Below are 21532 nucleotides of genomic sequence, written 5' to 3'. Positions count from 1 at the left end.
TTTCAGTTCTGAGGAATTCCTGGCCCCAGCTGGGTTTGCGAGATTCCTCTCTGATTCACTAGGTGGCACCCAGATCCCGAGATAACATTGGCTGGCAGGTTTAAAATGCTGATCTTGTTAAAGTCTCCCGAAATTAGAACTAGAGAGGGAGAGATGCCTTAGGTAATGGTATCAAACTAGCAAATTAGGCTCAGAAGTTGAGTTCAGAGCTAGGTCAGTTGCTGGCAAGCTTGCAAGAGTCATGTTCCCTTCATCAAGCATTGCTTCCAAAGTGGAGCAAGTTGTGTGCCCTTCAGACACAAAGTTGCCTTGCATTAGAAATCCAAAAATGCTTAGAGCAGCCATCCCCAACTGAGCGCCCTCCAGCTGTTTTGGACTAGAGCTCCCATCCGTTCTTAATGTTTGATGTTTTATTGTGGTTTCCAGTCAGATGGGTGGTATACAAATAACAAATTATTATTATTATTATTATTATTATTATTATTATTATTAGCCAACCCTGCTCCCAGGCAAGAGCCATAGCTCTGCCCCAGCAAAATTACGCGTCTTGGACAATTTCCTTAAGACACCTTCCTTACGAGTTTCCGAGAGAAAGAGAGGGCTGCATTTCGAAGGGCTGTACCAGTTCAGGGCTCAGATTACTGAACCTTTTGAAAATCCCTGGTCTCCAGAAAGCTTGCCAGCCAAACCAGGCTCTTAGGCCAGCCCCTGGCAAGGTCTTTTTGGGGTGTTCATTTCAAAAGACCAGGAAATGTCAGCAGCATTCCTGAGAAGATTTCCTCGTTTGTCGTAATATCTCAGGCTGTGCAAACATCATTATTTTGTTTTAAAAAGAGAAGCTAAAAGGGATAGCCTCTTGAGGTGCAGCCCTCACATCCCTGCACCAAAAGCGAGCTTTTTCTAAAGACAGATTACAGATTTCATTGTCGAACAACAGAGCACATTCCGCAGTGCTTCACATCCCAGAGGGCGGATTAGTTGATGGCACTTGCAATGGCAAGATGGTTTGTGGGAAACCACCCAGGTCTAAGGTTCACAGCGGTTTTCCAGGGACGTATCCTGGAACGATGCCTTTCCCGTGCAACAGAGTGCGCTTAAAGAAACAGTGCTTCTTTTGTCATTGGTGCTTATGGCTTCGTGCCATGTGGCAACCCACAAGCCCAGGGTGTTCACATCATACAAAGATTAGCGGTTTCCATCTACTGAAAGCTTCTAAATTGGACCAGATCCCACTGGGGAGTATGAGCTTTCAACCATAACTGTTACCCTAGGTGGCCCCACGAGCATTGTAATGCTCCAAAGTTTTGTTTATGTTTGGTTTTTAGGGGAACAGATCTGAAATAGTCAAAACAAGTGGATGCGAACCAGAGAATTTCAAGGCGAAGGTTAAATCCTACCCAATCTTATCGAGAGATCACTGGCACAGGTCTGGGCTGCAGGGCTGCAGACCTATACACAGTTAACTAAAGGTAAGCCCCAGCTGAGGTTCCCAAGAATATCTATCAACTATCTATCTATCATCTATCTATCTATCTATCTATCTATATCTATCTATCTATCTATCTATCTATCTATCTATCTATCTATCTATCTATCATCTATCTATCTATCTATCTATCTATCTATCTATCTATCTATCTATCATCTATCTATCTATCATCTATCTATATCTATCTATCTATCTATCTATCTATCTATCTATCTATCTATCTATCTCTCTCTCTCTCTCTCTCTCTCTCTCTATCTATCTATCATCTATCTATCTATCTATCTATCTATCTATCTATCTATCTATCTATCTATCTATCTATCTATCATCTATCTATCTATCATCTATCTATCTATATCTATCTATCTATCTATCTATCTATCTATCTATCTATCTATCTATCTATCATCTATCTATCTATCTATCTCTCTCTCTCTCTATCTATCTATCTATCTATCATCTATCTATCTATCTATCTATCTATCTATCATCTATCTATCTATCTATCTATCTATCTATCATCTATCTATCTATCTATCTATCTATCTATCTATCTATCTATCTATCATCTATCTATCTATCTATCTATCTATCTATCTATCTATCTATCATCTATCTATCTATCTATCTATCTATCTATCTATCATCTATCTATCTATCATCTATCTATCATCCATCTATCTAAACATGGACTGGGTCAGTCTAAAATTGAAGATCCAGGGAGCCTTTTCACTTGCAAAAGAAGAAAGAAAGGGAAGTAAAAAATGACCACAGTTTTTGACTTTCAAAAGCAATTTGTTATGCACAACCTTCAAGAGTAGCCTTTCCCAACCTTGGGTCCTCATATCCTATTGGACTACAACGCCCATCATCCATAACCAGCAGGGGCAGCGGTCAAAAATAATGGGAGTGGTTGTTGACATCCATCTGTCTCAGGAGACAATGGAGAAGTGCATTTCTTGAGGGTGAAGTCAAGAGTTACAGCGCCCACTGCGGCTGTAGAGACTGATACGGGAGAGACATGTTTCATTGCAGCTGGGGCAGATGTAGTATCGGTTGTGTTGCTGCAGATGCACCATGGCATTTCTTCTCTCTGTGCTCCTCCCAGTGCCCATTCCTCCTCTGGTCACTGCTCTGGAAGCACATCCTGTCTGCCTCCAGGCACTGGAGACAGGAGTGCCAGCATGCTGGGAATATGAGCTTGGGAGAGCACGTCTTTCTTTGACCCAATAACCCAATAACATCAGGGAACCCAAGGTTGAGAAAGGCTGCTCTAGAATACCAAGACACTTTCTGGATTATAGTCCAATAAGACACACAGGCTCTGATCCATTCTGGCTATGGGAATCCTGATTCATGAATGGAATTTCCCCCACTCACATTTTTCAGTGAAGGAAGCCAAACCCCAACCATAACTCAATACGCAAAATACACCAGTCCATATATTCATATATATATGTGAGGGTTTAAGTCAGCCCCAACCTGGTGCCCTTCAGATGTTTTTGGATTACAACTCTCATGTAACCGCATATAGGATTGTAGATTTAACTGATTTAATAACAATTCCCATTCACAGGAAGCCTTAAGAACTGTGGTTTTGGGATCAGATAGGGGGAAAGATCTTCAATAGGTGATTCTCATAACCATGTTGAACTATAATGACCATGACTGGGAGGATGGAAGGAGCCATGATGGCCACATTTTTGTAAAACTGCCGTAAGCCCCTGCAACCTTACACCCACAAGCATTCTGAGTGTGTGAACATTTTGACTGACAGTATTCGTAACCCAATTTCTCTGCAGGTTGCAAAGACAACAAGCGACTAAGCCTGCACACACAGAACAAGATACTGGACAGCATTTAACACCACAGTTGGAAGTGAAAAACTGAAATGGGAAAGACTGTGAAAATGGGTTCATTACATTGCACATTTCACGAACAATTGCTTTCTCCTTTTCACTCAGGTCTTCTTCATAGTTTTCTTGAATTTGCCTGTCCAAATTCTCATGGACTTCAAGGACCTACAAACACAATGGACATGAAATTGTAAAATGATGTCACACAGTGATAGAGCCTAAGGTACCCCTAAGTGGAATGACCACTCCATCCTCATGCTGTCTGCCACGTTGGGAGGGCAAACAGGGCAAAATCTCAACACACGCATAGGAGAGTGGGAAGTCTAATTGCCAGTTAAACATATGGAGCTTGAGATAAGTGTTCCATCCGCATACATCACTAAGCTGGAAATGAATGGTTAGCACTAGGCGGATTCAAGGAGGGAAAAAGAACATGTGATCTACTTTCAACATATGCATACACACTTTTTGCAAATGGTCACTGGATGCTGCCTATATTGCCATTGAATTGTGCAGTTCCTGGCACAAAAGAGAATTAGGTGCAAGGTAACTAAGCTGGAAAAAGCTGTGGCCTGACTCAGAGCTCCTGCTCCAAAATCCTGCCAAGGTATGGTAAAAAGAGACAAACTTCTACTGTCATAGTTAGGTACAGAAGACAGTAAAGGAAGAGTGGTCCATAAGTAGTTAAGGAAGGACTGGAGCTTCAGTGATAGATACCATGCATGCAAAAAGTTCCAGGTTCAATCCCTGACTTCTCCAGGGAAAGACTCCCGCCCTAAATCTGAGCCAGTAAGTTGGACAATGCTGAGCTACAAAGATGGACAGTGTGGCTCTGCATAAAGCAGAGTGGCCACTTAGGCATCACCTGCCAAAGAGCAGACAAAAGAGTACAATCGTACCTTGGATCCCAAATGCCTTGCGAGTCGAACGTTTTGACTCCCGAACAGCACAAACACAGAAGTGAGTGTTCCGGTTTACGAACGTTCTTTGGAACCCAAACGTCCATCACAGCTTCCGATTGGCTGCAGGAACTTCCTGCAGCCAATCGGAAGCCACGCCTTGGTTTCCGAACTTTTAGGAAGTCGAACGGACTTCTGGAACGGATTCCGTTTGACCTCCGAGGTACGACTGTATACAGATTTGCAGAAGGTGATGCTGATTAAAGTGTACAGACACAAACAGATAAATCATTACTTTAAGCAGAAATACATCTAGCTGCTATGGGGAAGACCAGGTGACTGTGTGTACCTGCTCAGTCTGCTTCCCAGGTATGGATATGGGCAACTTCAAGGCCCCTGCTCTCCCTTCTTGGAGTTCTTTATCTTTAATATAAAGAAAGCCTGGACTGGACAGAGGACTCCTTCAGACAGAGGATGGTCCTCTGCAAAGCAAGAGGCACATGACCACCCTACTCCTCATTCATGTCTAGCTGTCAAGGACTGGCTGGAGACTGAGGAGTGGTGGCTGGATGCATGGACACTGGGAGAAGGTGGGCTGGAGACTGACTGGGAAGAAGGGATCCGTGGTAGCCTGTAGCAGCCAGGAGACGAGAGTCGGAGGCAGGAGGAGCTGCAGGATTGGAGAGTCAAGAGCAGGTGCAAGAGGGAGGGAAAGGTCAGGCTGGTGTAGAGTCTAGGGCTGCCACACCTCTCCTCCTGCCCCCACCTCTCCTGCTCCACTGTCTCCCAAGGCCAGAAGAGGATTGAAGCAAGTTGCACACAGACATTGTCTCTGCCTGCTCAGGTGGGGGAGATACATAAGCTGAGCTGGGGGGGGGCCCTCCCTGTTGCTGCAACTGCCTTATTGGGTACACACCTGAGAGACGCAAGACTTTTCCTAACTTGCAAGTGTGCTTTCGACAAGAAAGAGTTAATGCCTCACACTGGACATTCCTGACAGTGCTGTGACACGAGCATCATAATCACCCACATTGTAATTCCGATTGAAGAATCAAGCTTCCACTCCCCCCCCCCCCCAAACTCGGTGACAGAATTATGGTTAACACCGCAATGAATGTGGGTTGTTTCGATTCAGATGAACACAACACTCTGTAAAACCAGGCACAAATTCTCCGCTCAGCGTTCTAGCGGGTGGCACTGCGCTTTGCACACTGACCGCTTTGAACTGGACCAATGCTTCCCTTTCCTGCCGTGCCTTGGAAGTCTCAGTTACAAAAATAGGTCATTCTCTTAGGGCCCTTAACCTACTTTGGAAATTGCATTATCCACTAGCTTAACCGACATATTTTGAACCAATGGCAATTTTGCATGACTGTACGGTTTTGCTTAAATTAATTCAATCAGTTGGCTCTTCTCTTTTTTGCAAGGGGGCGCAGGAACACCAGAGGAAGCAAGCAAGCAAGCGGCATTTACAAGCTTGCAAATAAAAATAGATCTCTAATGAATAGGAAGGAATTAATTATTGATCAAGCTGGATGCAGGCTGCGAAACCGACTCGTTGGTCTGGGCACGCCTGCGATATTCATCAGCCTGGATAATCAAATCCCAGCCCCAGAAATATCATGCCGGTAGCTGAATGAATGCACATGGCCACATGTATGTACTCCAGGCTGAGACTCTCCATTAGGTTGCATGAAACCCTCCAGTAACCTAACCCTATATTGCATCCTCATATTGCTTCCCCCAGTGTAAAATGTTAACTACAGGGATTTGTGGCAAGGGGAAAAAACCTCATATCTGCTTGCATTGTATTGCATGAAGATGCATGGATGCAGGAAACTGCTCCTGTTAAACATATGCCCAGCAATATTATTATTATTAATGGATTTTATAAGCTGTTTGATAATTCTCCCCCCCCCCCGAGGTGAATGAGTCCAAATCATACAGATGTAGAAAAACACAAAGCCGTTGGCAGGATGAAAAGGTTGCAACACACAGCGGGCAATCTTCTCCTAGCGTTGCCACCTTTCCTCTCTGACCTTGCCCTGTGCCTTCGACAGAAGCCTGACAAACAGAAATTAAGGTGAAGCTTATCAAAGACCCGCGAAGGAAACGACGGAAAACAACTCATCTGCTCAATTCCTGCATCTCGGGCTGCTAGTGGCAGAGGAGCAGGGCCATGAATTTAAGGTGGCAACCTTTGGAAAGGGGTGTCCTACTGCGGCTGCGCTTTAGGGGATCTGGGCCTCCCAACAGCTGCGCCACTGGAAGATGCTCGGCAGTTTTCTCTGTCAATGCGCCCTGATGAAATGCAGCGTTCGTAGTCTGTTCTGTTAAAAATAGATTTCTGGACCCAGAAATACAAGCTGATTCTGCCAGCTGAGCAAGCTTTCTCTCTCGCCTACCCACCCCCCTTTCCTTGGTATCTATGCACAGCATCGCAACCTGGAAGATTATCTAAGTGCCCTCGGGTCTGGTACGTTAAGAGTGCTTTGCGCAGCACTGAAACTCGTGGATAATGAAAACAATGGTCTCCAGGGGACGATACAGATACAGCGATGTGACATTTAGTCTGTGCGTACGTGGCTACGGCAAAGTGGAGGATTTGGTTTGTGATCATTTTTGTAGCGTTCAGCATAGAAAAGAGGTTTCTGACTCTCCTCTTTCCCAGAATTCCCCACGGCAGCGCTAGAGGTTTCCATTTCCTGTGGGGAACACCAGTGTCAACACTGGTCCGAGGAACACGGGGGCCAGTCAGAGAAGCTTCAGCTATTCCTATCTGATGTTGTCATGCTCTTTCTGCTGCCGTCGTGAGGGAGTAGCCTAAGCTCATGCGTGTGAACTCTTAACAGATAAAACAAAGTACTTCTTCACACGAGACAGAGGTGATCTGGGGAATTTGCTGCCCCAAGATGTAGCAATGGCTTTATAATGTAGCACTGGACTACTGCAATGTGCTCTATCTGGGGCTACCTTTGAAGGTGACCCGGAAACTACAACTAATGAGGCAGCTAGACTGGTGACTGGGAGCAGCCGCCTAGACCATATAACACCGGTCTTGAAAGACCTACACTGGCTCCCAGTACATTTCCGAGGACAATTCAAAGTGTTGCTGCTGACCTTTAGAGCCTAAACGGCCTCGGCCCAGTATATCTGAAGGAGCGTCTCCACCCCCATCATTCTGCCCAGACGCTGAGGTCCAGCTCCGAGGGCCTTCTGGCGGTTCCCTCCCTGCGAGAAATGAGGTTACAGGGAACCAGGCAGAGGGCCCTCTCTGTAGTGGCGCCCGCCCTGTGGAATGCCCTCTCATCAGATGTGAAGGAAATAAACAACTATCTGACTTTTAGAAGACATCTGAAGGCAGCCCTGTTTAGGGAAGTTTTTAATGTCCTGTTGCTCCGCCGTGACCTCCCTGCCAATTTAGATACAGTGGCTGAACTGGAGGCCCCTCGACTCACTTCAGGTCCAGTGTTGGACCATTTCGATCGGATACTCCCTACCGATGTGGATAGATTCCTCCAAGTTGGTAGGCCCACCACCTGCCTCCTTGATCCGTGCCCGTCTTGGCTGATTAGGGAGTGTCCAGATGTTGTGCGGACCCCCCTGGTTGAAATTATCAATTTGTCCCTTGACACGGGGACATTCCCAGGGGAACTGAAGGAAGCAGTGGTGTGTGCACTCTTAAAAAAAAACTTCATTAGATCCCTTAGACCTATCCAATTACCGCCCAGTTTCAAATCTTCCATACCTGGGTAAGGTAATTGAGAGAGCAGTTGCTGAACAGCTTGGTAGGTTTCTGGAGGAAACATCGGCATTAGATCCATTTCAGTCTGGTTTCCGTCCTGGTTTTGGGACGGAGACGGCTCTGGTTGCCCTAACAGATGATCTCCGTAGACAACTGGATCGAGGCGGGTCAGGACTGCTGATCCTTTTAGATTTGTCAGCAGCCTTTGACATGGTCGATCATGATCTTCTGGACCACCGCCTTGCAGACGTGGGGATACAGGGCATAGCCCGTAACTGGTTGTGCTCTTTTATCTCGGGGCCGAGTCAGTGTGGCCATCCATCAGCAGATAGAGCTGAGTGTCATCAGCATATTGGTGACAGCCCAGCCCAAAGCTCCGGATAATCTGGGCAAGGGGGCGCATAAAGATGTTAAAAAGCATCGGGGGTGGCACTAGGGAGGGAAATGTCGTCGCGCCACTCCTTGGTGTGTGGAGTGCCGCAGGGCGCAATTCTCTCCCCGATGCTTTTTAACATCTTTATGCGCCCCCTTGCCCAGATTATCCGGAGCTTTGGGCTGGGCTGTCACCAATATGCTGATGACACTCAGCTCTATCTGCTGATGGATGGCCACACTGACTCGGCCCCGAACACATTGACCAGATGCTTGGAAGCTGTGGCTGGATGGTTTCGTGGGAGCCGATTGAAACTAAATCCTTCGAAGACAGAGGTCCTATGGCTAGGTCGGGATGGCATGGGGATGAGGGACCAACTCCCTTCTCTTGCGGGGGCCCAATTAGTGCCATTGCCTTCCGTTAAGAGTTTGGGTGTAATCCTTGATGCCTCCCTTTCCATGGAGGCGCAAGTTACAGCAACAGCCAAGGCGACATTTTTCCACCTTCGCCGCATCAAGCAGTTGGTCCCTTACCTTTCCCGCCCCGACCTGGCCACAGTGATCCATGCGACGGTCATCTCCAGGCTTGACTACTGTAATTCACTCTATGCGTGGCTGCCCTTGAAGCTGTCCCAGAAACTCCAGCGGGTACAGAATGCTGCAGCGAGGCTCCTCACGGGGTCTCTGCCATGGGAGCATATTCACCCAGTGCTTTTCAAGCTGCACTGGCTCCCGGTGGAGTACAGGGTCAGATTTAAGGTGCTGCTTTTGACCTTTAAAGCCCTTCACGGCCTAGGACCCTCGTACCTACGGGACCGCCTCTCCTGGTATGCCCCACGGAGAGCCTCAAGGTCCATAAATAACAACACCCTAGTGGTCCCAGGCCCTAAAGAAGTTAGATTGGCTTCAACCAGAGCCAGGGCCTTTTCAACACTGGCTCCGGCCTGGTGGAACGCTCTGCCTCATGAGACCAGGGCCCTGCAGGATCTGATTTCTTTCCGCAGGGCCTGTAAGACAGAGTTGTTCCGCCTGGCCTTTGGCTTGGAGCCAATTTGATTCCCTCCCTCTCTCTCTCTTTCCCCCCCCCCTTTCTTTTCCTTCTCCTCCTGCGATGAGGCTACATTTTAATATTTTAATGTTCCATTATTTTAATGTATTTTATTTTTGTTTTTAAGTTGTAACCATTCATCTTGTTATTATTATTGCTTGTAAGCCGCTCTGAGCCCAGCCTTGGCTGGGGAGGGCGGGGTATAAATAAAATATTATTATTATTATTAACGTTTTATCGCTTTATTATTACAGTCATACCTCGAGTTGCGTTTGCTTCACGTTGCATCTTTTCTGGTTATGAATGCGGCAAACCCGGAAGTGTTTACAGTGGTACCTCAGGTTACAGACACTTTAGGTTACAGACACTTCAGGTTACAGACTCCGCTAACCCAGAAATAGTACATCGGGTTAAGAACTTTGCTTCAGGATGAGAACAGTAATCGTGCAGCGGTGGGGCGGCAGCAACGGGAGGCCCTATTAGCTAAAGTGGTGCTTCAGGTTAAGAACAGTTTCAGGTTAACAATGGACCTCCAGAATGAATTACGTTCTTAGCCCGAGGTACCACTGTACTTCTGGGTTCGCCGCTTCATGCATGTGCAGGAGAGATCTGTGCGCTTCGCGCATGCACAGGAACGCTGTATTGCGTCACACGCAGAAGTGGCGCTCTACTTTCAGACTTTTCGGGGTGCAAACAGCACCCCGGAACAGGTCGCGTCCATAAACAGAGGTACCACTGTATTATTATTATTATTATTATTATTATTCTGTTGGGAGGCTCCCAGAATGGCTGGGGAAACCCAACTAGATGGGTGGGGCATAAACAATAAATTATTATTATTATTATTATTATTATTAGGCAAATTCATGGAGGATGAGGCTAGCCATGTTGGTGGGTGCTACTTCTTGTATCAGAGACAGTCAGCCTCTGAATATCAGTTGCAAGCCAGCAATGGTGACCACCAAATTGGATGGCTTCAAAAGACAGTCAGACAAATTAATGGAGAGGGTGATCGATGGCTACTAGCCTACTGCCACAGGCTGTATACTTCTCTCCTTCCTTGGAGGTTTCTAAGTAGAGGTTGGACAGCCATCTGAAATGCCATGGACAGCCATGGATGCTTTAGCTGAGACTCCTGCATTGGAATAGATGACCCTCCTGCTCCCTTCCAGCTCTAAGATTCTATGAATGCCAGTTGCTGGAAACCACAGATGGGGAGAGGGCTCTTGTGCTCAGGTCCTGCTTGTAGGCTTCTCATGGGCAACTGGTTGGCCACTGGGAGAACAGGGTGGCGGACTAGATGGGCTTTAGGCCTGATCTAGCAGAGCTCTTCTTATGTCAATAAAAAGAGCACACCTGCTCAGCTATTTCTCAGCCCAGAGTCTCTGATTCCCCCTCCGCATTGTCTTCCTCTCTTGAGCTGGAATGCAAAGCCCAGATGAATGCATGCAAAACACCCCTCCCCTTACCTTCATAGCGTGCACCACGGCTTCAGGTTTCTGGTTTATGGAGACGTATCCCACAGCAGGAGACGTGGCAAGATCAGGAGCCATGCGGACAGGGCCCTGCAAAAGACAAGAAAGCAAACACTGGTAAGTATATACCGGTATATATATATTCCAGCAAGAAACATCTGGTGCTGACCAAGAATCCGGGGAAACCATGTTGTGATTTTTTTTATATAGATGTTGTGATTTTTTATATAGAAAACCAACACATATTGTGATTTTTTTAAACTACAGGTTTTATATTGTTTTATGCTCTGACCTGATTCAAAGAACACCTGACCCAGCTCTGGATTAATGGGATGTGTGTGTCTAAAGTTTAATTATGGTTTATTTGGACTGCCATCTCAATTTGATGTGGTGTCTGGTGTCTAAAGATAGATGATTATGACAGCAATATTGTTTGTTTGTTTATTTATTTGTTTGTTTGTTTAATTATCTTATTTATTATACCCACCCATCTGGATGGATTTCCCCTGATATGTTCAGAGGCATCATGGTTTGTTATTTATTTGCTTATTTAAGGATGTCATAGAATCACAGACTTGTGCAGTTGGAAGGGACCATGAGGGTGATATGTGGTCAAGTCTCATGCTCTACCAACGGAGTATGACTTGGGCAACAAGATCTTCAGAGGCATCCAAATTGGTGCTGGTTGGAATCATCATACCTAATAAGGTGTTCAGTACACTCCAAAGCTAAGCTTTTAAGAACACTGAAAGCACAAGGTTTCAAGAGAACGGTTTACAAGTTCTGTTACGTACAATGGGACTTTGATAAAGGCTCAAGTCACTGTGAAAGAGCACTCCACATTATTTTCCCATGTTATCCACACAGAAAATGGTAGGTCTAGCTGAAAGGAAACACATGGAGGTCTGCACTGATCATTGCAATGCACCCTAAATTATTATTAATTATAAAGAAGTGTGGCTGTGAGAGACTTGGCTACAGATACCCTGAAGGGACCCTGCACTTCTGAATTTGTCACTAGAGTTATACCTCAGAAGTTGAACGGAATCCGTTTGACTTCCAAAACGTCGGGAACCAAGGTGTGGCTTCCGATTGGCCACGTCGGAAATTCGGGTTCCAAAGAAAGTTCGCAAACCGGAACACTCACTTCTGTGTTTGTGCCATAAGGGAGCCAAAACGTTCAACTCGCAAGCCGTTTGACTTCCGAGGTATGACTGTACATTACTGGAGGGGTGAGTTTCCCAGGCCCAATTGACTCCTCCTGAAGTGGCTTTTCCAGTAGCAAAAGGACTGATCTACAATTAAATACAATTTTACCTAACATGCACCTTGGTGTCCTTGGTGGAATGAAACGTTTACTCAGAACATACCGGGAAAGTTTTCAACCCCGGAAACCAACTTAACCTTTGAAGTCACCCATAGCACTGGGTCGCTTTTAACTAGGAAGCAATATTCTGTCTGACACGGGCAGAGGGAGAGAATATTTGGCACCCCCTTCGCTGGCTGCATGGCAACATTCTCCAAAGAGCATCAAGTGCCCTTCAAGGAAGGTTGTGAAGGGAACCCAGGAGGTAAGTATATACACACAGCTGCAGCTAAAGGAGGGCTTGTTTTTTAAATAAATGGGGCCATCAAGTTCTCTGATGTTTGGCGTTCTGTTGAAAAATCAAAAAACCTGAGTACCCAACTAGTCCAACACTCACCTTCTGGTACGGTGGATCCCTTTTGCGGTCTCTCCCAAGCAAGGTGAGGCACAATGTCTTTATTCAGAAAGATGCCCCCTTCCTGTCTCTATGATTTGTATGTTTGCACTATGCCATTCAGAGAAACCAACAATGGCTTCATTGAGAACTCTCCAATATTTTGCCTTCATGCTGTTCGGCAAAACAAAAGGGGGATTATCCCGTTGGGCTGTGAAGGTAAATTGGGATGACAGAGCGGTATGCAGTATCACTGCAGGGAATGTGCTGCCCAGGCGAAGAAGTGCATATTATAGTCTTTTTCTAAAATACACACACAAAATGTGGCTTATCTTTGAACTTCACAAATACAGATGTGACAAGGAAGGAAGGAGCTGTAGTTTTTAAAGATTTTGCTGCTCTGGCTTTATCCCTCATGCTTCTTATTCAGCTTTCTGTCCCAGCTAAGCAGCCTTCAGATCAACTGATGGCTAACATTGAACATAACAAAAAAAGCAGCTTCCCATTACATGAAAGAGCTACAGAGAGTCTTTGCATCCTTCCTCTTCCTCTTTCGTAGCCCTGGTTAAAAGATCAAAAGCTTCCCCTTCTGATTTTATGCCCATTATGTCCAATCTTGGGAAATGGTTGTTTTTTGTTTTTAACTACAGTTAAGAGAGAACAAGCCAGGATCAAACCATGGTGCTTGATCCTGGCTTGCTCTGAAACCTGTGGGCCTCCAGATGTGGCCAGACCCCAACTCCCACCATGGTGCCAATGGTCAGGGATGATGGCAACCATTCAGAACAAGGTGGAAGGTGGTTTCAGGGGGCAGAGGGGAATCTCCAAAAATTGCACCCCTCCTCTTTCATTAGTAGACACCTGCACAGATCAAAAGCCCTTTCATGGGTTCAAAGGCACAAACTGGAAAACACCCTATTTATTTCTGCATTCACACTCACTATGGCTAAAGCTAACCAATGTTATGTTTTCAACTTAAGGTTGGAACCAAGGTTAGAAGCTGGTTTGCAAACCATAAAAAGTAAACCTGGTTACCAGTAGCCAGTGCTATTTTTCTAGAAAAAGAGGTGCCAGAACTCATCACGAACGCCTCCCTTGTTCTCTCATAATGACATCAACCTGAGAAGTGCCGGAACTGAGTTCCGGTAAGTTCCAGCTGGGGGAAAAGCTGGGCCAGTTGCCCTTGTTAGAGATGGTCAGGTGATTGCTGCACCGGACCAGATAAATAGAGGCCCTGCTGAGGACTGGGCAGACCTTTATCTTTGTCCATCCACACCCCATCGAGAATAGCTTTTTAAAAATGTTTACACAATTAATAAGAGTAACAGAGTATTAAAGCAGGCAGAACAGTATGTAAGCCTGAGCTCTTTTACTCTGGGTTCTCCGAAGAACAGGAAAACCCCGACAAACAGTTAATTTCTCATGGGATTTGGGGAGGATACAGCTCTTTGTCTCCTGAACGTGATTCCTTATTTATTTCTGCCCCCGACTCCCAGTTCATTACTCCACAATCTCCATTCACCTTCTCTCTTCAGAGTTGCTGATGCTGTGTAAAACTGCCATCCGTTGTACTAATAGTACTCCAAATGTTTAATTAGTTTCAAAACAAGGAGAAATGCTTTCCTAATGATTTCGCTCCAGGAGGTGGAACTGTTGCCTCAGGAGGGTCTAGGAGTCCATTGGCACATATCACCAGTCTGCCAAATGCGGCTACTAGGCAACATCCATTTGTTTCAATAGAGCTCACCTGGAGCAGATGAAGTCGTGGGGCTGACATTAATTTATGAAAACCACATGGGGAATCATATCAATACTCCCCAAAGAAGGCGTAACTATATTTGTAGTGGTGTTGTTCAGAAGTGAGTATGAACCGTTAAGGTTAGGCTGCAATCCTGCAAACATTTAGAAGGGAGTAGGTCCCATTGAATTCAATGGGGGCTTACTTCTGAGTAGAGGCAGGGATAGGATTGGGCTGTCTGCCACATTTCTGTGCCGGATTTAATCAGCATATGGTCTCCTTAGTTTGGGCCACACAATACAGAACAATAGCTCACACCACTCTTGAGGTACCCTTGGTCTGTGGCCACCAGGGGGTTGAGCTGGATGACCCTCAGGGTCCCTTCTCTCTCTATAACTCAATGATCACCATCCATTTTCAAGGTCACACAGGAACCCTGGGACAAATAACTATGAACTGTTCAAACATTTAGAGGTGTGCCCTGCTCCCTGAGCTCAACCTTTGTAGATGAGAGCGGTTAATAATGATAAGTGGTTAATGACGATTGTGGCTAATGAGGCACTCAGAAGCCAAAACACTAAAAACCACTCAAGTTTAGGGGAGCTCTGCGAGCCGAAACCTCTGTCAGAAAATATTCCAAGCATCCGGCATCTACACTCGCTGTGCCAGTTTTATTGTGATCTTTTCCCCTCTTGTCCTTCCTGACTATCCTATTTCTCCTTCTCTGAAGTGCATTAGTTACTATGGAAACAAACATTGGCATATGCAGCGCTTTGCTGCATCCATCTACCAGTGGCATATAAAAAGTCCGTTTAGATACTAGCATAGGAAGTCTGGCGGGGGAGAGAGATTGAGAGGACAACTGAGTGGCACAAGAACACTATTTTTAAGAAGAACTAGAGGACACGGCAGTTTATTCATCTTGCTGCACCACAACAACAACCACCCGCATTTTGGTACCCAAAAGCAGCCCAGAACTTCCACTAGGTTCCAGGCAACCAGCTCACACCACTTTGCCTCCACAATTAAACATTCAGTAAAATGCAAGACAAACTCAGAGGACCTAATCTCCCCAGGGATATTCTCCTCTCTGAGCTTTCAGTGCTAAAAAGGCAGGAATCTGTACTCCAGTCTTCCTCGACTTAGTACCTCTACTACAATGCCCATCATCCCTGACAACTGGTCACCCATGGCTGACAGGGGCTGCTGGTCTTCTGTGGTCTCCTCTGTCGCGCGACCATCCTCTGGGCCCTGGCCTGCTCTCTTGAAGCGCTAGCTGCCATGGAATAGGCTCAGGTTAGGCCTGGGCTCGGCCACGTGTCCTTGCCCTCCCGGTGCTCTCCTACCTCTCCTCCTCAGTGGCGGCAGCAGCAGCGGCATGTCAAGGTCAGGGCTCCCCTCTTTCTTCTCCTTTCTCTTTTTCTCTCTCCCTTCTCCGTCTCCTCTCCTCCCTGTATCAGCTCCAGGATTTTCCTGGCCCCAGAGCGCTGCTGGGCAGTCGGCCGGGTGGCCAGGTGTTCTTGCTCCTGGCTTGATTTGGGTCACGGGGGGTGTGTGTCAGCGGTTCCCCCAGTTGACGCGCTGGGCGTCCCTGGTTCCCCCTTGGCAGTGGCGGTGGCAATGGCAGTCTCAGCAGCCCCGAGCCAGCCTGGTAGCACAGTTGGCTCTGCCTGGCTTCAGGAGCTGCTCGCTGCCGCGGGGCCCGCCATTTCCCCTCGCCGGAAGTCTCCATATGATGTGTTTTGTACCATTGAACCAATCATACAACATTCATTCCCTACTAATAAATCTAGAAAACTTAAAATATAAATCCGGGGACACTAAATGAAATCCGGGGACGGATTTTGTCTGGGGATAGATTTGTAAATATGGGGACTGTCCCCGGGAAACGGGGACATCTAGTAACCATACCTTATAGAGGTATAAGGAAAAAGAGAGAGAAAGAGAAACATACAATAAGAGGTAAAACCTGTTCCTTGTTTCCACTGTTCTTGTCAATGAGTGCACAAGGCATTTGCATGATGAATATATCTAGAAAACATTTATTAAACGGGTCTAAATTACACATATTATGCTACTTGTGTTCGGATCTTTGTTAACTCTGATTTACAGTGCCACCTCCTCCAAGGTTTGCTTTCCCAAGATACTATAACTTTTCTAGCTATGGAAACACAACTTTTTGAGGTACAACAATGTGAAAAAGAAGCCCTGAAGCTTCCTAGGAAACCTACTTCACAAGGTCATTGTGGGGATCAGATGAGACAGGGGAGAGCTCCCTAGAGCAAAGGTGGCATATAGATATAATAAATAATACTGGTTTCCTGGATATAGGATTTGGTTTGCAGAATCTGGATTCTTGAGCAACAGGGCAAAGAAGAGAAGGACACCAGATATTTGGAGGGAAGTAAAGGGTCACTTCTGTGAAACCCTTTACAACTAGAGGCTTATCAAGCTTAGTTTGGAGGCTAGTCAATACCTTTTTTATTCTGCAAGGCCTCTGAATAAATCTAAGGTGGCACCCACTGTTTAGCTGTGACTGTGTGGGGATTTTATTTCCACTGCTTTGATTTTCACTGTCATTTTCGGAGTGAAAAAAACTTATGATTTAAACATAAGGTTGTGGTCTGTTTTAAAGACCCTCTGCCGAAGACCGAAAATAAGTAAGAATGAAATGCCCCGTGTCTTTAAAAGGTAAGTATACTTCAAAAAAATGTGCCAGGAACTAGATTAGGCTGTGGGGGGGGACAGCCCCCCAAAGCGGGCATTTATGGGGATAATTCCAACTTTTCACATTTGTGCCTGACTCACGCATCACATCAGTAGAAAGAAGGGAAGGGGGAGGCACTGCAAACCAAACATCTCTTTAGCTTAAATTGCAGGATGATTCATTCAGAAATGTGAGGAGAAATCACCCCATTCAGTTCTAGCAGGCTGTCATTGCTGCTTGGCGAAAAGTATTTTGGCGAGAACATGCTAAAAGGGGGGGGGGAGGAAAGAGGGGGAGCACGCTTCTTCTCATCCTTACCCACCTCCCCTCTCAGGTTTTTTTTTTTCAGGAAGGGTGTGAGTTTTTCACTGTATTTGTTTTTGTTTTTTTTAGGGGGAGGGGGGGAATAAAAGATTTCCCAACTGGAGAAGGAACTGAACTGTGAATGGCAACACATACACAAAAGTCACCATGCAAAGGAAGAAATATCCTTTCCCCTCATAAACCGCCCCCCCCCCACAAGGGCGTGCGAGGGATGAAAATGAGCAGGTGGGTGTCTGGGCAGAGGGTGGGATGTCAGCAGCGGCAATCTGGAAATGTAGAGGAAGGTCATGAAGCGATGGCCTCGGTCAGGATAAGACTGCCCATGTAATTCCATGGAAATAATAGATGTCTATAATAAAACCTGCCCCTTTTGGCACAGTTAGGGCAAACCATCTTTATATGGGTGGCTGGGGGGTGGCGTGCGAGGGAAGATTAATGAAGGGGCCCATATGGCTGCAGCTCAACGTCCCAGCAGGCAACGGTTCCCCCTCCCTCCCGGGCCCAGCTGTCTCCCTTCCGCTAAGGAAAAAGCAGGAAGACGCTCCAAAGAGATGGGTTGTGAAAGGCTGAGAAACACTGAGGTTTCAAGGAGGCTGAGTGGAAACAAGCTCCTCAGTCTCCTGTGAGAGTGGGGAAAGGAAGACTATGGCATGTACGTAAATATGCATTCATTCACTGCATTTAAATCCCACATACTTCTCTAAGGGACGCGGGTGGCGCTGTGGGTTAAACCACAGAGCCTAGAACTTGCCGATCAGAAGGTCGGCAGTTCAAATCCCTGCGACGGGGTGAGCTCCCGTTGCTCGGTCCCTGCTCATGCCCACCTAGCAGTTAGAAAGAACGTCAAAGTGCAAGTAGATAAATAGGTACTGCTCCAGCGGGAAGGTAAACGGCATTTCCGTGCGCTGCTCTGGTTTGGCAGAAGCGGCGTAGTCATGCTGGCCACATGACCTGGAAGCTGTACACCGGCTCCCCCGCCAATAAAGCGAGATGAGTGCCGCAACCCCAGAGTCGGTCACAACTGGATTGAATGATCAGTGGCCCCTTTACCTTTACTTCTCTAAGGAGCTCAAAGCAGCATGCATGGTTCCTTCCTCCCTCACTGTATTCGCACAGCAACCCTGTGAGGTAGGTTAGGCTGAGAGGCAGTGATTGGCCCCAGTGAGCTTCAAAGCCGAATGCGGATTTGCACCCTGGTCTCCCAGGCCCTAGGCCAACATTCTTAACCACTACAGCACAAAATACCCGGAGTGGGCTTGAGACAATAAAGTTCTCAACTCCAGATGTGACCATCAGGCCGGGTGAGGGAGGAACAGAGGGACTGCTTCACATGTATTATTATTTTTTCTGGCATGAAGTTAACTTCTGGATTGGCAAATACAACAACTAAGGGCTTTTTTTCAGCCGGGACTCACCGGGACTCAGTTCCGGCACTTCTCAGGTGGGCACCATTACCATTATAAAAAAACAAGGGAGGTATTCATGGTGAGTTCTGGCACCTCTTTTTCTAGAAAAATAGCACTAACTATTTAAAAAACCCCAGTAATAATTATAGTTATATTGCCCCAACCTAGGGGACCCAAAGGGCAGCCACGCATTGGTGGCACAAGTACATGAGCAAGAATCTGCTGTCTTGACATAACCAGCCTCACTCTGAGTGCATGTAAGATTACTTCTGAGTTTTTCTCTACGATCATGAGGTCTAGAAACTTGCTGCATTTTTGGAATGAAAAGCAAGATTCTCAGGAAACCACTGCATTCCTGGGCTCAGTCCATATTCCATCTTCCGCAGTGGGGCACACACGCCAATGGGAGAAGCAAGCCTTTCTCCTACTTCACAAAGGACGGCCACAACAATCGCACCATGGCATTTTCTTGACCCACTTGTCAGAGAGCCATCATCAGCACCACTAATGGTCAGAGCTGCTAGACGGTGTTCCAGCCTCTCTCAGGAGCTCCCTTGCTAGAGGCATTTAAGCAGAGGGTGGACAGCCATCAGCCCGGGATGATGTGACAGAAAGCTTCCTTCAGTTAACTGGGGTTGGGTTAGATGGGCTCTGAGGTCCTTGACAACTTTCACATTCTGAGATTATAATGCATACTATTCTTTGCCAAAGTCCAGCTTTTAAATCCAGCCTTATAATCCTACAATATACACCATGGGTATATAACCAAGGCAAATTAAGACCCGGGGGGGGGGGGGCAGATCTGGCCCAATTGCCTTCTAAATTCAGCCCGCGGATGGTCCGGGAATCAGCGTGTTTTTACATGAGTAGAATGTGTCCTTTTATTTAAAATGCATCTCTGAGTTATTTGTGGGGCCTGCCTGGTGTTTTTACATAAGTAGAATATGTGATTTTATTTAAAATACATCTCTGGGTTATTTGTGGGGCATAGGAATTTGTTCATTTTTTTCTTCAAAATATAGTCTGGCCCCCCACAAAGTCTGAGGGACAGCTCCCTGCTGAAAAAGTTTGCTGACCTCCAGTATACAGGATGCACCAAAATATCAGTTGGTCATCAGTTTGCCCAGCCTATCCATTTACCAGTTGTGACATTTACGGTAATTTTGGGGTACCCAGTAGTCAGATGCATAGTGGGCAACCAATTTAAAGCAAAACAAACTCCACAACCCCGGCCTCTCTGTCTCTCTCTCTCTCTCTCTCTCTCTCTCTCTCTCTCTCTCTCTCTCATATATTTAAACAGCTGTCCTAGTGTCCTAGTTCCTACTGGGATGAATTTTCCTGCTGCCAAAACACCCAGAATGTCTTGCTACAGGGCACAAGCTGGGAAACACAATTGTATTTTTTATTTTCTGCAGCGAGGGGAGGAAAGGTCAGGGGAGGAAATGTATGGGTCCTGTCCGAATCAGAAACTCTTTCCCAACATCAAACTGAAGGCCTTCGAAACGGAAAGGCCTTTTGACGCACGGTATTAGCAAGGAAAAACAAAAACAATTTTCTTCCTCCAGCTGAGATGGACTTTATTCCAGATGCTAATCTCCTTCATCGGTTATTTAATTTGCCTCTCATTAGACATACTGAGCAGCCGGCCATGTAAACATTCAAATCTATGAATTAACCATGGGGCCTGCCCACAAGCCAAGCCAAGCCCCCTTCCATCTGCCTGCACAGCTCAGACACCAACTTGTCAGACACAACAGCGTATCTTCAGGGCCTTGGCAACATTCGGTGAAATCTACTTAATCCACACAAAAAAGGCTTACATGCCCCCTTTGATTAATAACCCTCCTTGAAACAGGGGGAAGGGCTTTAGCTCAGTGGGAGAGCATCTGTCTTGCATGGAGAAAGTCATAGGTTCAATCCCTGGCATCTCCAGGTGGTCTGGGAGAGGGTCTCCTATCTGAAATTCTGGAGACATGCTGCCAGTCAGTGTAGACAATGCTGAGTTAGATGGACCATTTATCTGACTCCACAGAAGGCAGCTTCCAGTGTCCATATTCTCATTGAACCCATGCACACAGAGACATGCGTATGCATGCATACTCTTTATTGCTCTGTGGCCTTATGGATGTTTTCCAGAAGGACATTCAGAACTAAGCACATATGCAAAGGACTTGCTACATATAGGCACATGCGATGGTCCCAGATGTTAGTTTTGAAAGAGTTGTTCTGGGCTTAACAACAGCTAGTGGACACAGAGGTCTTCTTAGTTGTGAAGACTCACTGTCTTAATTTAAATGCAGAGGGAAATTTCCTCCACATGTGATCTAGCACACACAGTTGTTGTTTTTTAACCAGGAGGGCTGTTTATTACCTCTGCTGTCAGAGACAGTATACCTCTGAATCGAAAGTCTCCAGGTGCATTTTGTGACTGGCACAGGTCCAATTGCAACCACGTGGAGATCTCTGGATGCTAGGTGGGCGACTGACATCTCCATCTGGCTGGCCCCTCCAGCTTTCTCATGAAGACGAGCAGAAGAGCTTATTTATTGTGTTTACTCCAAGGAGTAAATGGTTTGCACAGCTCCTATCAGTTAATCCCTACAACAACCCTGTGAGGTAGGTTAGTGAACTTCACGACTGAGTGAGGATTTGAACCCTGATCTCTCAGGTCCTGGTCCAACACTCTAACACTACACCACACTGGCTTCCTAGAGTACTTCTGCTGTGGGACAGCTATATAAATCAAGTAGGTGGATACATATGGGGAAAGCAA

At 46.3% G+C, this 21532-nt stretch overlaps 1 protein-coding gene across 6 annotated transcripts in view; it reads right to left on the bottom strand.

Moving 5' to 3' along the window:
* Positions 1-21532, bottom strand: part of CCDC85C (coiled-coil domain containing 85C) — a 180357-nt gene that overhangs the window by 6628 nt on the left and 152197 nt on the right. For 4 of the 6 annotated variants that reach the window (XM_083737067.1, XM_083737069.1, XM_083737070.1 and 1 more), the window contains 2 exons: positions 10879-10974; positions 3412-3510 (listed from right to left, as the gene is read on the bottom strand). In XM_083737067.1, coding sequence (XP_083593193.1) covers positions 3412-3510; positions 10879-10974 — 195 coding nt within the window. The remainder of the gene's footprint in view (positions 1-3411; positions 3511-10878; positions 10975-21532) is intronic. The other 2 variants (XM_083737071.1, XM_083737072.1) reach the window with 1 other exon arrangement.

The sequence above is a fragment of the Podarcis gaigeae genome (genome assembly GCF_964106915.1).
Source record: "Podarcis gaigeae genome assembly, chromosome: 1".
In the NCBI taxonomy this organism is placed as follows: Eukaryota; Metazoa; Chordata; class Lepidosauria; order Squamata; family Lacertidae; genus Podarcis; species Podarcis gaigeae.
The sequence above is the reverse complement of the archived record's forward strand: the minus strand, read 5'-3'. Positions and strand labels throughout refer to the sequence as shown.